The 15,122-nt window shown below is 43.2% G+C and overlaps 2 protein-coding genes across 7 annotated transcripts in view; one reads left to right on the forward strand and one right to left on the reverse strand.

Annotated features, from left to right (window-relative positions):
• DCUN1D3 (defective in cullin neddylation 1 domain containing 3) overlaps window positions 1-576 on the reverse strand; it is a 41,090-nt gene extending 40,514 nt beyond the window's left edge. Inside the window, exons 1-2 of one of the 3 annotated variants that reach the window (XM_070761236.1) lie at window positions 488-576; window positions 53-115 (exon numbers count right to left, since the gene is read on the reverse strand). The gene's annotated coding sequence lies outside the window, so the exon portion shown is untranslated. Of the gene's footprint in view, window positions 1-52; window positions 116-200 lie in introns of all 3 variants that reach the window. The other 2 variants (XM_070761237.1, XM_070761239.1) reach the window with 2 other exon arrangements.
• Window positions 577-677: 101 nt separating this feature from the next.
• LYRM1 (LYR motif containing 1) lies at window positions 678-14,836 on the forward strand. Of its 4 annotated transcripts, none has more exons than XM_070761245.1 (5): window positions 693-742; window positions 7,159-7,220; window positions 12,097-12,295; window positions 13,936-14,028; window positions 14,626-14,836. In XM_070761245.1, the coding sequence occupies exons 3-5, from the start codon at window positions 12,137-12,139 to the stop codon at window positions 14,740-14,742; spliced, it is 369 nt and encodes a 122-aa protein (XP_070617346.1). In that variant the 5' UTR covers window positions 693-742; window positions 7,159-7,220; window positions 12,097-12,136; the 3' UTR covers window positions 14,743-14,836. The 4 variants fall into 4 exon arrangements, with proteins under 4 accessions (XP_070617347.1, XP_070617346.1, XP_070617345.1 ...); XM_070761244.1 differs by having other exon boundaries at window positions 696-742; window positions 12,137-12,295; XM_070761246.1 differs by lacking the exon at window positions 7,159-7,220 and having other exon boundaries at window positions 678-742; window positions 12,137-12,295.
• The last annotated feature ends 286 nt before the right edge of the window (window positions 14,837-15,122 follow it).

Below are 15,122 nucleotides of genomic sequence, written 5' to 3' on the forward strand. Positions count from 1 at the left end.
GCAATACGACCCCCCTTCCACTCCCCCAAACGGGGCCAACGACCGAACTCACCTCAGCGCTCCTTCCCAGGCGACTACAAAGCCATAACGAGGCACGAGGGGCGACCGGGACCGTCTGCAAAGAGAGCCCATTGTAAGGGAGGGGAGGAAACCCCCCCTCCCCGTTGCTGGGTCGTGAGGGGGGAAGAATACTCATTTACCTCAGCGTTGGGTGAGGGTCCCTTCCATGGACTCGTCCTCGGGGGGGGGGGTTCCCCTAAGGTTAAAGCCCCCCTCCCCTCAGAAGGAACCTTTCGTCCACCTCCCTTTCCCCAAAAGAGACCACCTCTCAAAGGAAAACACCCCCCTCCCAGAAAGGTGAGAAGCGAGTCTGGCCGTTGCTGAGGTAAAAAGAGGGAGAGAGGTGTGGGGGAGGGGGGAATGATGGCGAACGGGGCATTCGGTTGCCCGACCCGGACGGCAAGAGAGAGGGTCCAATTCAGCTTACCCTTCCCTCTCCGCCGCGCCAAGCTCTCCTCAGCGACCAGAGCGCCCACTCGGGCTCAGCCTCCAGCATCACTTCCGGGGGGTGGGGCCTTTCGCGGAGAAGGAGGGAGGGCGTCAGCTGGCGGCGCGGTGACGTAGTACGCGGTCCCACGCGCTTTGACGACGCCCGTAGCGTAAGGGCACTTTGAGGGGCTGGCTTTGGAGGGGGTGGACTTTCTCCCCCCCCCACCTCCCGTCGTTTTCGTCGCCTGAGGAGGTGAGCGAGGGGAATATTTATGTTGGGGAAGGAGTGGGGGTGAACAATACCCTCTCCGGGTCCATATGTGTGTGTGTGTTGGGAGCAAAACTGCAGGTGAATCCGAAAAGGTGAAAAGGGAGGAGGGAGGAGCGTCGATCCCACAAAGGCGAAGAGAACATCTTCGAAAAGAGAAGACACAGCAGAGGGGACACCCCCACCCCCGCATCTATATTGGTATCGCCCACACGGTTCTTAAGTGGGACCGTCAGAGATCAGCAAGCGCATGCGTTGTTTTGGGGGGTTTTGCCCTCTCCGATAGGGGGCGCTACAGGGCGGGAAGATGGCGTCGGTGCTGTCAAGGAGACCTGAATCAAACTAGGCCTCGTTTGTGGGTCCCTTCCCGGGTTTCCATAGCAATAAGATTTATTTTATTTTATTATTTTATTTTATTTGAGTTCACTGGAGAAGGGCGGCCTAGAAATGCAAATAAATAGATAAATAAAAATATTTTATGTTTTATTTTTGTTTTTTTTATTTGTTTATTTGGGTAGGTAGCTAGGTACCCTAGATCAGGGGTAGGCAAAGTTGGCTCTTCTATGACTTGTGGACTTCAACTCCCTGAATTCCTGAGCCAATCATGCTAGCTCAGGAATTCTGGGAATTGAAGTCCACATGTCATAGAAGAGCCCACTTTGCTTCCCATACTGGAGGAGGAGCTTTAAGAGCTGGGGGTGGGGCCTCTTTGCAGGGGGTGGGGCTTCAGACTGCTGAAGGTCGAACCTAACTAAATCCCTGGTAGAACCCTCTAAACAGGTTTTATTTTGTCATAAAACATACAGATTATAGGGCCATTCTTTGTCAAGTGGACCAGGTGAAATTGAAGCCTTATTTGAAAAGAAGCCATCATAAAAACAACATATATGATAGAAAAAAGTGTGCTCTTTCTAATGAAATAAAAATGAAGATGATTGAAGGTGAGAAAACAGAGAGCAATTTAAAAAAACCTGGGATTGAAGGTGATGAAACAGAGCTCTCCATTTTCTCACCTTCAATCTCCTTCATTTTTATTTCATTACAAAGAGCACGGTTTTTTCTTATCGTATTTGTTGTTTTTGTGATGGTTTCTTTTCAAATAAGGCTGCAAAAATCAGCCAAGTGGACACCTGGTCAACTTGACAAAGAATGACCCTATACATAAAAGAAAATTTGTATTTTCTCCTCCAGCCCATCCAAATAGTGGCAACTGTCATCGTAGAAACAGACCCATTTAATTTAATTTAATTAATTTGATTTATATGTTGCAAAATCCCTTGGGACTCAGGGATTTTGCAACCTATAAATCAAATTTATATAAAACACTATTACACCATTACAATAAAGTCAAATGTTAAATAATAATTTAAAAAAAAGTAAAATCCCCATTAAACTAAGGATAAAAAAACAATAAAAGACTCTTAATTAAACAATCACACATGTACCTAGCAAATCATAGATCGGCTGTGAATAAGTGTTAACACTCACGGCTCCCAGGCCTGCCAGCCTAGCCAGGTCTCCACAGCCTTTTGGAAGGCCAGTAGGGTGGGGGCAGTATGGACATCAGGGAGTAGTTGATTCCAAAGAGCTGGGGCCGCCACAGAGAAGGCCCTTCCCAGGGGCTCACCAACCTGCACTACTTAGTTGACGGGACCCGGAGAAGGCCAACCCCGTGGGATCTAATTGATCTCTGAGAGGTGTGTGGCAGGAGATGGTCCCGTAGATAGTCTGGTCCTAAGCCATATAGGGCTTTATGGGTGATATAGGGCAGAATGGAGTGGAGTGGAATGGAATAGAATAGAATTCTTTATTAGCCAAGTGTGATTGGACGCACAAGGAATTTGCCTTGTGTAGGCAGCCAGTGCAATGCGTATTTATTTATGATTTGATTTGATTTGATTTGTATGCCGCCCCTCTCCGTAGACTCAGGTTGGCTAACAACAATGATAAAAACAGCATGTAACAATCCAATTAATAAAACAACTAAAAACCCTTACTATAAAACCAAACATACACACAAACATACTATGCATAACTTGTAATGGCCTAGGGGAAGGAATATCTTAACTCCCCCATGCCTGGTGGCATAAGTGAGTCTTGAGTAGTTTGCGAAAGACAGGGAGGTGTATGGTACAGTGACCCATGTGTCCTTTATTATAAAAGCTAGTTCTTTTTTTCATATACACACGCCGCCTTTTAGGATAGTATTTTTTTAAAAACTCACTCATGTCCTTTATTTGGGGAATTTAATTTCTCCCGTTGGTACCATTTAATGCACAGTAAGTTTGCATTCGTAGGAAAAAATACAGACATTGAGTTGCCTTTTTAAAATAAGCATGCATGCCTTTATTTAAAATATCCATTTTTGTTCTTCTTGGCTTGGCTCTTGAATTTTCTTTTGCAAAACAAAGTTATAAACATGTTTTTATCCTTAACAAATCTCCTTCAGATTTCTCCCTTTATTTTTTCCAAGAAAATATGGCCACTGTATCTAGAGAGGAACCAAAACTGCAGACTATTAGATTCTATAAGCATATTATAAAGTTTATTAATCTTCAAAGCTGGTACCAGATGCCGAACGGCAGTAGACAGACACTCCGTTAATCAATGCCTTAATGAAATTATACGAAAGCAGCAATTTAGACCCAGGAGTTTGAAAGGCATTGCATTCAATTCACAGAAGAGCTCGCCCACGTGTTTGCCTCAAAAGACTTGGAAGAAACAACCCGCGTTCAAAGAAACGTATTGCTTGCTGTGGTTTTCTGGCTGCAGCCCACAAACCACCAATAGTTGTATAGTTTTTCAATGGGCTCAGTTGCCCTCAATCAAAACCGTAGGTAGCAGGAAGAAACGGAGCATGAAATCACAAAACGTGAAAAAAAAACAACCCCTGGAGACAAATTGCTCAGTTTTAACTCATCTTTTTTTATTTGGCTACAGTATAAATCCATCAGCATATCATGAATTTTATTGCTTGAGGCGGTTGAAAATCCAGTGGGGTTTTTTTTTAGTATCCCAGAATCCTTGGAGAGGGGAGGCATACAAATCTAATTTATTATTATTATTATTATTATTATTATTATTATTATTATTATTATTATTATGTCAGTACAACACAGCAAACGAGATCACTATGCTGGATTTCGTATTTCATCACCAGTCGGGCGCTTCCCAAGCACCTAGGACTGCGTGATGTAGCGGCGAATTATGTTTGCCGATCCCAGTAAAGCGGCCTTTTGCAATTGACAGATGGAGATTTTGTCAATTCCGATGGTTTTCAAATGTCCGCTGAGATCCTTTGGCACTGCGCCCAGCGTGCCAAGTACCACTGGGACCACTTTCACGGGCTTATGCCAGAGTCGTTGCAGCTCGATTTTTAGATCTTCGTATTTCACTAATTTCTCTAGCTGCTTCTCCTCAATTCTGCTGTCCCCTGGGATTGCAATGCCGATGATCCATACTTTCTTTTTCTCCACGATCACAATGTCTGGTGTGTTGTGCTTCAGAACTTGGTCAGTCTGAAGTCGGAGGTCCTACAGTAGTTTTGCTTGCTCATTTTCAACCACTTTTTCGGGCTTATGATCCCACCAGTTCTTTGCCACTGGTAAATGGTAGTTCCGGCACAAGTTCCAGTGGATCATCTGTGCCACAGCATCATGTCTATGCTTGTAGTCAGTCTGTGCGATCCTTTTGCAGCAGCTGAGTATGTGATCCATTGTTTCATCTGTTTCTTTACAGAGTCTGCACTTTGGATCGTCTGTTGATTTTTCAATTCTGGCTTTGAGAGCATTTGTTCTAATGGCCTGTTCTTGTGCCACCAGTATTATTTATTTATTTTATTTATTTATTATTTAGATTTGTATGCCGCCCCTCTCCGCAGACTCGGGGCGGCTCACAACAAGATACGGCGAATCATAACAAATCCAAATAGCTTTAAAATATTTAAAAGGATTAGTCCTTCAGTCTCCTTTTTGAGTGTTCCACTTGTAAGCCATGACCAGGTCTTTTCTTTATCCACTTTGCCTTCAATCTTCTCCAAAAACTGTCCATGCAATGCTTTGTTCCGCCAACTGTCCATATGACATTGAGTTACATTTTTTCTGTACTGGTCCTTAGTTTGCTTCACCTTGAGAAGCTTCCTATTGTTGACCTCCATCAACGCTGACTCTTTGCTCCCCTTCACATAGTCAGCTAATGCATGCTTCTCTTCTTCCACTGTCTGCTTCACTTGCAAAAGTCCTCTATTATTATTATTATTATTATTATTATTATTATTATTATTACAGTGTTCCCTCGATTTTCGCGGGTTCGAACTTCGCGAATAGCCTATACAGTACCACGGTTTTTCAAAAAATATGAATTAAAAAATACTTCGCGGTTTTTTTCCTATACCACGGTTTTTCCCACCCGATGACATCATATGTCATCGTCAAACTAATAATTTTTGCAAATAAATAACAAAAAAATAATTATTGTTAATAAATAATTATGTTTATAAATATCAGGATCACTAAGTGTCTTATTCAATGGTGAGTACCAGTAATAATGGTGAGTAAATGGTTGTTAAGGGAATGGGAAATGGTAATTTAGGGGTTTAAAGTGTTAAGGGATGGCTTATGATACTGTCCATAGCCAAAAATGGTGTATTTACTTCCGCATCTCTACTTCGCGGAAATTCGACTTTCGCGGGTGGTCTCGGAACACATCCCCAGCGGAAATCGAGGGAACACTGTATTATTATTATTATTATTATTATATGGGGCATTGGATATAAACTGTTTTGTTCCTTTAAGAGAAACCTAGTCCAAATATCTCGCCTATACCAACTTGGAACTGCCCTGGGGTTTTCCCATCTACCCCACCAAAAAAACTTTATTATTTGTGCAAAGAAGAAGTGAAAACCTAGAGATTTCCTCTAAAGCTGGCTTGTAAACCAAAAGATGAATGAGAAATGTTTTTATTTTAGTGTCGGGTGTTGCATTTTTCGGCATCTCTTGGAAACATAGAAGACTGACGGCAGAAAAAGACTCCTGTTCCATCTAGTCTGCCCTTATACTATTTCCTGTATTTTATCTTAGGATGGATCTATGTTTAATCCAGGCATGTTTAAGGGGTCGCGGCATTAGAAAGATTGAGAATCACTGCTCTATGGCAAGGGGTGGGTTTTCCAGTCAGCTCCACAATTGATAGGGCTTTCGGTTAGGACAGGTAGAAGGAAAAGGATACTGCACCAAGAGGAGATTCTATCGTAGGGGAACCGGACTTCTGGTTGGCTCCAGAATTGAAGCGGGGGTTTCCAGTTAGCAGTTTTGTGGCTCTTTGAGTGTTTAAGGTTGCCAACCCCTATAATATACCAACTGACCCATTCTCCAAGAAAAAAAGTCGAAATTTATCTTGGGCCAAGTGAGCTGTCGGAAGGTGAAGTGATCTTTCTGAGTCTTCTCAGTCATCTTCCTGTCAATTTATTTATTTATTCAATTTTTTAATGCCGCCCTTCTCCTTAGACTCAGGGCGGCTTACAACACGTTAGCAATAGCACTTTTTAACAGAGCCAGCCTATTGCCCACCACAATCCAGGTCCTTATTTTATCCACCTCGGAAGGATGGAAGGCTGAGTCAACCTGGAGCTGGTGATGAGATTTGAACCACTGACCTGCAGATCTACAGTCATCTTTAGTGGCCTGCAGTACTGCACTCTACCTGCCGCGCCACCCCAATGTCATAAGAACTTATTTACACCCTATTGACCCTGCAGTGGCTCTCAGATCTCACCTCTTTAAACCCACCTCTGTCATCAGGCATGGGGGAATTGAAATTTCTCTTCCCCCTAGGCTTATAGAATTTATACATGGTATGCTGGTATGTATGTGTGGTTCTTTAAATTGGGTGTTTTTTAGATTGTTTTTAATATTAGATTTGTTTACATTGTCTTTTTATATTGTTGTTAGCCGCCCCGAGTCTTCGGAGAGGGGCGGCATACAAATCTAATAAATAATAATAAATAATATTAATAATATCTTTTCTGCAGCTAAACGCCCCATCCCATTAAATACACACACACACACAAAACACACATCTGTCATCTTTCCCAGCTGCAGAATAATTGAGGGTCATCACTTCAGCTAAACGTTATCATTTAGTTCCGAAGACAACAAAATGGGTTGCATTTTCAAACGGAGTCGGTGAAGCAGGCATGAAAATTGGGCACCTGGTTATTCTTCTGCTACCCTGACAACATAATTCTTCTGGGCAGGATTTAGGAGGGATAAAGAGGCAGCTATCAAGATATCTTTGGTGGTAGGGAATGCTCTCTTTGTTAAACCCAGCTTAAATAGCTTCTGTGACTTTAAGATGCTTTTTTTCCAGGAGAAAGTACAATAAATGCTATTTTTCCTCATTAGGATTGCTGGGGGAACTGAATTCACAATTCATCGATTGTTAAAAGAACAAAACTCCAGTGCTGGTTGGTTTTTAACAATAAAGTATAATGTCCTTTATTATGTTTAGCTTAATAACATATTACACATAGGAATATGATAGACAGACAGGCACTGATACATAGATATAGAAAGAGAAAAGAATGAGAGGGGGAAGGGAGGGAAAGAGAGAGAGAGAACGAGAGAGAAAGAGAGGGGGGTTAGATTGGATTGGATTGGACTTATTGGATTTATATGCTGCCCCTCTCCAGAGACTCGGGGCGGCTCACAACAATGACAAAAACAATACATAATGACAAATCTAATATTTACCAATCTAATTACAGTTTTAAGTTAAAAAGTTCGTAAAAACAACCCCAATATATATAAAAAACAAGCGCACAATCAAACACCAAAACAACATGGGCAAGGGGGAGATGTCTCAGTTCCCCCATGCCTGACGGCAGAGGTGGGTTTTAAGGAGTTTACGAAAGGCAAGGAGGGGGGGGGAATCCTAATCTCAGGGGGGAGCTGGTTCCAGAGGGTCGGAGCCACCACAGAGAAGGCTCTACCCCTGGGTCCCGCCAGATGACATTGTTTAGTCGACGGGACCCGAAGAAGGCCAACTCTGTGGGACCTAACCGGTCGCTGGGATTCGTGCGGCAGAAGGCGGTCCCGAAGATTTTCTGGTCAGGTGCCATGAAGGACTTTATAGGTCATAACCAACACTTTGAATTGTGACCGGAAACTGATCGGCAACCAATGCAGACTGCGGAGTGTTGGAGTAATATGGGCATACTTAGAGAAGCCCATAATTGCTCTCGCAGCTGCATTCTGCACGATCTGAAGTTTCCAAACACGTTTCAAAGGTAGCCCCATGTAGAGAGCGTTACAGTAGTCGAGCCTCGAGGTGATGAGGGCATGATAGAGACGCACAGACAGATAAACAGACAGATCGAATCCATCTTCTGTTTCCCAAGCCAAATGCAATTTATTTAGTAAACCAGTGTTAAAATATGATTTAGCATATGACCCAGTGAAACCTTTGCCAACTGTTCCCTAACAGCCCATCAATAATTTTCCTTGAGAACACTAAGAAAGAGAGCATTGTGCTCATCGGGTGCAGAACTGAAATCATGAACAACGAAACCATAATATTTCGTTTTTACAAGAACGCTTTGTCGTGACAAGTTCAGCAGTCCTGGACAACAGACGTTGCTTTTGTTCACCGAAAAAAATATGGATTTATCCAGCATTTTTGAGTGAAGTTTGCTTTCTGTGGGTGTCTATACTAGCTAGGGCTCGCCGTGCCTTTGGAGCAAAGGGAAAGCACGTTTTAAGCATTTAAGATGGTGTCCTCCATACTTTTCACCATCAGTTCTCACAATCCAGTCCAGTCAACGAAGCAGTGGAAGTGATGTGCCGGTGCCTGGGGGCTGTTGGGGCCTGGATGGGTGTCAACAAACTCAAACTCAACCCAGACAAGACGGAGTGGCTGTGGGTCCTGCCTCCCAAGGACAATTCCATCTGTCCGTCCATTACCCTGGGGGGAGAATCATTGACCCCCTCAGAGAGGGTCCGCAACTTGGGCGTCCTCCTCGATCCACAGCTCACATTAGAGAAACACCTTTCAGCTGTGGCGAGGGGGGCGTTCGCCCAGGTTCGCCTGGTGCACCAGTTGCGGCCCTATTTGGACCACGAGTCACTGCTCACAGTCACTCACGCCCTCATCACCTCGAGGCTCGACTACTGTAACGCTCTCTACATGGGGCTACCTTTGAAAAGTGTTCTGAAACTTCAGATCGTGCAGAATGCAGCTGCGAGAGCAATCATGGGCTTTCCCAAATATGCCCATGTTACACCAACACTCCGCAGTCTGCATTGGTTGCCGATCAGTTTCCGGTCACAATTCAAAGTGTTGATTATGACCTATAAAGCCCTTCATGGCACCGGACCAGATTATCTCAGGGACTGCCTTTTGCTGCACGAATCCCAGCGACCAGTTAGGTCCCACAGAGTGGGTCTTCTCCGGGTCCTGTCAACTAAACAATGTCGCTTGGCGGGACCCAGGGGAAGAGCCTTCTCTGTGGCGGCCCCAGCCCTCTGGAACCAACTCCCCCCAGAGATTAGAATTGCCCCCACCCTTCTTGCCTTTCGTAAGCTACTTAAAACCCACCTCTGCCGTCAGGCATGGGGGAACTGAGATACTCTTTCCCCCTAGGCCTTTACAATTTTATGCATGGTATGTCTGTATGTATGTTTGGTTTTTATATTAATGGGTTTTTAATCGTTTTTACTATTGGATTATTTTGTATACTGTTTTATTGTTGTTAGCCGCCCCGAGTCTACGGAGAGGGGCGGCATACAAATCCAATAAATAATAATAATAATAATCACTCTTAAGGGATGATGGACGCTGATAACTAGACACAATAACAGTTTTTCCTCGAACGCCGTCACTCTACTAAACAAATAATTCCCTCAACACTGTCAAATTTTTACTAAGTCTGCCCTTCTATTTCTACTAGTTTTTTCTCATCATTCCTATCACCCATTTCCTCCCTCTTAGGACTGTATGACTGTAACTTGTTGCTTGCATCCTAAGATTTTTATTAATATTGTTTCTTCATTGCTTATTTGGACCCCTATGACAATCATGAAGTGTTGTACCACATGATTCTTGACAAATGTATATTTTTCTTTTATGTACACTGAGAGCATATGCACCAAAGACAAATTCCTTCTGTGCCCAATCACACTTGGCCAATAAAGAATTGAATTCTATTCTATTCTATAACAGGTAGTCCTCAGCTTACGACCACAGTTGAACCCAAAATTCCCATTGCTAAGCAAGACAGTTGTTAAATGAATTTTGCAGCATCTCCATGGTCATGTGATACAAAATTCAGACACTTGTAACCTGTCTCATATTTATGACCGTTGCCATATCCCCAGGGTCATCCCCAGGGTCATTCCCTTTTGCAACCTTCTGAGAAGCCAAACGGCAGAAAAAGACCTCATGGTCCATCTAGTCTGCCCTTACACTATTTCCTATATTTTATTTTAGGGTGGATATATGTTTATCCCAGGCATGTTTAAATTCAGTGACTGTGGATTTACCAACCACGTCTGCTGGAAGTTTGTTCCAAGGATCTACTACTCTTTCAGTGAAATAATATTTTCTCATGTTGCTTCTGATCTTTCCCCCAACTAACCTCAGATGGTGCCCCTTTGTTCTTGGGCTCACTTTCCTATTCAAAACACAATCAGAACTGCAGAAAAAGTAATTGCTGCCAACCTGCCTTCCATTGAGGACCTGTATACTGCACGAGTCAAAAAGAGGGCGGGGAAAATATTGACTGACCCCTCACATCCTGGACACAAACTGTTTCAACTCCTTCCCTCAAAACGTCACTACAGAGCACTGCACACCAAGACAACTAGACACAAGAACAGTTTTTCCCCGAACGCCATCAATCTACTAAACAAATAATTCCCTCAACACTGTCAGACTTTCTACTAAATCTGCACTTCTATCCTACTAGTTTTTCTCATCATTCCTTTTACCCATTTCCTCCCATGTTGACTGTATGACTGTAACTTGTTGCGTATATCCTAAGATTTTATTAATATTGCTTCTTCATTGCTTATTTGACCCCTATGACAATCATTAAGTGTCGTATCACATGATTCTTGACAAATGTATATTTTATTTTATGTACGCTGAGAGCATATGCACCAAGACAAATTCCTTGTGTGTCCAATCACACTTGGCCAATAAAATTCTATTCTATTCTATTCTATTCTATTCTATTCTATTCTATAACTTCAGCTTCACTGAACAACTGTGGCAAGAAAGGTTATAAAATGAAGCAAAGCTCACTTAACAACTCGCTGGTTTAGCTAGGCTCAATTGTCGTAAGTTGAAAACTACCTTTTTAAAAGTTTGCATTGATAAATAGATGAACCATATCTTAATTCTGTGTGGATCACTCTCTTCAATTCTGTGGTTATTATAATTGGGGGTTTTTTTCTCCTTTTTCATCGTTCCCTTTCTCAAAGTCCCGCTTTTGATTCCTGTGATGTATTATTCTTTGAAGAAAAGGGTGAGCATATTTTCACATATGCTGATATCAGTTGGGTATTTTCTTGCCTTAAATTTAGCGCATGTAAAACTACATAGCTTTTATTGATTTATTGATTTGATTTGATTTGATTTGTATGCCGCCCCTCTCCGTAGACTCGGGGCGGCTAACAACAGTAATAAAAAACATCATATAAATCCAATACTAAAACAACTAAAAAACCCTTATTGTAAAACCAAACATCCCTACAAACAAACATACCATGCATAAATTGTAACGGCCTAGGGGGAAAGAATATCTCAGTTCCCCCATGCCTGACGGCAGAGGTGAGTTTTAAGGAGCTTACGAAAGGCAAGGAGGGTGGGGGCAATTCTAATCTCTGGGGGGAGTTGGTTCCAGAGGGCTGGGGCCGCCACAGAGAAGGCTTTTCCCCTGGGCCCTGCCAAACGACATTGTTTTGTTGATGGGACCCGGAGAAGGCCCACTCTGTGGGACCTAACCGGTCGCTGGGATTCATGCAGCAGAAGGCGGTCTCGTAGATACCCTGGTCCGGTGCCATGAAGGGCTTTATAGGTGATGACCAACACTTTGAATTGTGACCGGAAACTGATCGGCAACCAATGCAGACTGCGGAGTGTTGGTGTAACATGGGCATTTTTGGGAAAGCCCATGACAGCTCTCGCAGCTGCATTCTGCACGAATTATCCATGATTGGGAGGTAATTATACTTTCCCATCCATGTTTGCGGATGGAGCCAAGAAAAATATTTGAAAACTGATGGAGCCAAATGTGAAAAATATCCCCATCTGTTTGAAAACCCTTTGTTTTTTTTTCACAGCTCCAAATGCTCACTTGGGAATCTTCTCTCCTTTCTCCAGATGACACCAGTCACTCGTCAAGAGGTCCTGGGCCTTTACCGCAAAATATTCCGAATAGCCAAAACATGGCGGTCGGCAGCTGGACAGATGAAAGAGACGGAGAAAGAAAAACAGTATATTATTAGCGAAGCTAAAACATTGTTCCAAAAGAATCGAACTGTGAGTTAGCATTGAGTCTGGAAGGGTTTTTTTTTAAATCAATGGGATTTGGGGTGGGGATCCAGGAAGGTGAGAAGGAGTGGTGTGGGTGGCCTAAAGGTAGAGCTCTCGCCTCCCAGTCAGGAGGCTGTGAGTTCGATCCTTGGTAGAGCCATGGTGGTGCAGTGATTAGACTTAATGAACTCAATCTGTATAGTCTGGAGGACAGAAGGGAAATGGGGGGAACATGATCCTTCCTTCCCTTCCCTCTTGCTCTCTCATTCACTATCAATAATCTTCCTCTCTCTTCCTCCCTCCCTTTCTCCCTCTCTTCCATCCTCTCATTCTCAATAGTCTTCCTTTTCTCTCATTCACTATTCTTCCTCATTCTTTCCTTCCTTCCTTCCTTCCTCATTCTTTCCTTCCTTCCTCCCTTCCCTTCCTTCTCTCTTGCTCTCTCACAATATTCTTCCTCTCTTCCTTCCTCTCATTCACTCATTATTCTTCTTCCTTCTCTTTCCTCCCTTCCTTTTCTCTCATTCACTATTCTTCATTCTTTCCTTCCTTCCTTCCTTTCTTCCTCATTCTTTCCTTCCTTCCTCCCTCCCTTCTCTTTCTTCCCTCTTGCTCTCTCACAATATTCTTCCTCTCTTCCTTCCTCTCATTCACTCATTATTCTTCCTTCTCTTTCCTCCCTCCCTTCCTTTTCTCTCATTCACTATTGTTCCTCATTCTTTCCTTTCTTTCTTCCTCCCTCCCCTTCCTTCCCTCTTGCTCTCTCACAATATTCTTCCTCTCTTCCTTCCTCTCATTCACTCATTATTATTCTTCCTTCTCTTTCCTCCCTTCCTTCCTTTCCTCTCATTCACTATTCTTCCTCATTCTTTCCTTCCTTCCTTCCTTCCTTTCTCTCTTACTCATTCTTTCCTTCCTTCCTCCCTTCCTTCCCTCTTGCTCTCTCACAATATTCTTCCTCTCTTCCTTCCTCTCATTCACTCATTATTCTTCTTCCTTCTCTTTCCTCCCTTCCTTCCTTTCCTCTCATTCACTATTCTTCCTCATTCTTTCCTTCCTTCCTTCCTTCCTTCCTCATTCTTTCCTTCCTCCCTCCCTCCCTTGTCTTCCTTCCCTCTTGCTCTCTCACAATATTCTTCCTCTCTTCCTTCCTCTAATTCACTCATTATTATTCTTCCTTCTCTTTCCTCCCTTCCTTCCTTTCCTCTCATTCACTATTGTTCCTCATTCTTTCCTTCCTTCCTTTCTTCCTTCCTCATTCTTTCCTTCCTTCCTTCCTCCCTCCCTTGTCTTCCTTCCCTCTTGCTCTCTCACAATATTCTTCCTCTCTTCCTTCCTCTCATTCACTCATTATTCTTCTTCCTTCTCTTTCCTCCCTCCCTTCCTTTCCTCTCATTATTCTCCTTCTTTCCTTCCTCCCTCCCTCCCTCATTCACTATCAGTATTCTTTCTCCCTTCCTTCCATCCATCCATCCTTCCAGGGAGATCAGGGTCTTTCCTTTGAACCTCTTTCAGGGACCGGGGTGGGGTGGGGTGGAATTTACAAGGTAATTTGGGGGGGGGGGATTTTAACTTACCTCCCTTAAGAACTTTTGCATTCCCTCTTCTAACTTTTCTCTTTTATTCTGTGCTGTTTGCAAGACCAGCTAACAGATCCCGAGGTGATTAATGGCTGCATAGAAGAATGCAAGGCGAGAATAGAGCTAGGACTTCATTATCGCAACCCGTATCCACGGCCTGTAAGTAGGAACCAGCTGCTCAATAGGAATCTGTTAATGTTCAACCCGGAGGATTCTGTCTTGACAATAGATTGCAGAGATACTGGCTGTCCTTGATTTTTACAACCCTCTCTTTAGTCACCGTTTGACGTTACCATGGTATTTAGAAAAATGACTTGTGACCGGTGCTTGCATTTATGACCGTGGCAACATTCCCACAGACACTGCACACCAAGACAACTAGACACAAGAACAGTTTTTCCCCGAACGCCCTCACTCTACTAAACAAATAATCCCCTCAACGCTGTCAGACTTTCTACTAAATCTGCACTTCTATTCTACTAGTTTTTCTCATCATTCCTTTCACCCATTTCCTCCCATGTTGACTGTATGACTGTAACTTGTTGCTTATATCCTAAGATTTTTATTAATATTGCTTCTTCATTGCTTATTTGACCCCTATGACAATCATTAAGTGTCGTACCACATGATTCTTGACAAATGTATATTTTATTTTATGTACGCTGAGAGCATCTGCACCAAGACAAATTCCTTGTGTGTCCAATCACACTTGGCCAATAAAAATTCTATTCTATTCTATTCTATTCTACTCTACAGATTCATTTGCCACCCATGGGCCTCGCCCTGCCACAAGCCCAGGCCTTTCGACACCAGGAGAAGCTCAGGAAAATCTCTAAACCGATTTATTTGAAATCTCATGATGAAATTTCATAAGCCCCGAACAAGCTGCAGGTCGATATCATCTTAAGATTACCTGACTGATGCGCTTTGCATGGCCACAGGTGGAAAGGAAGTTCGTACAGGTACCACCAGGGGATTCCCCTACCCAAGGTCGGGAATCCACTTGGTCACAAAGAGAGATGACAAGGAAGAACTAACCTACCTTGTGTGAAAGAAAGAAGCATTGTGGGAAAATTAAACAAAATGTGATTTACAAAAATAATCAAGGTCTGATGAGTCTTATGTTCTACTTGGGCACATATCCTCAGGGGGTTATTGATATTCCTACAGTCTCCTCACTTTATGACTGAACTCTTAACTATCGAAATTGCATTTCACCAAGCCAGGCAAAATCTGGGATGGGGGGCAGCTAG

The sequence above is a fragment of the Erythrolamprus reginae genome, chromosome 9, assembly GCF_031021105.1.
Source record: "Erythrolamprus reginae isolate rEryReg1 chromosome 9, rEryReg1.hap1, whole genome shotgun sequence".
In the NCBI taxonomy this organism is placed as follows: Eukaryota; Metazoa; Chordata; class Lepidosauria; order Squamata; family Dipsadidae; genus Erythrolamprus; species Erythrolamprus reginae.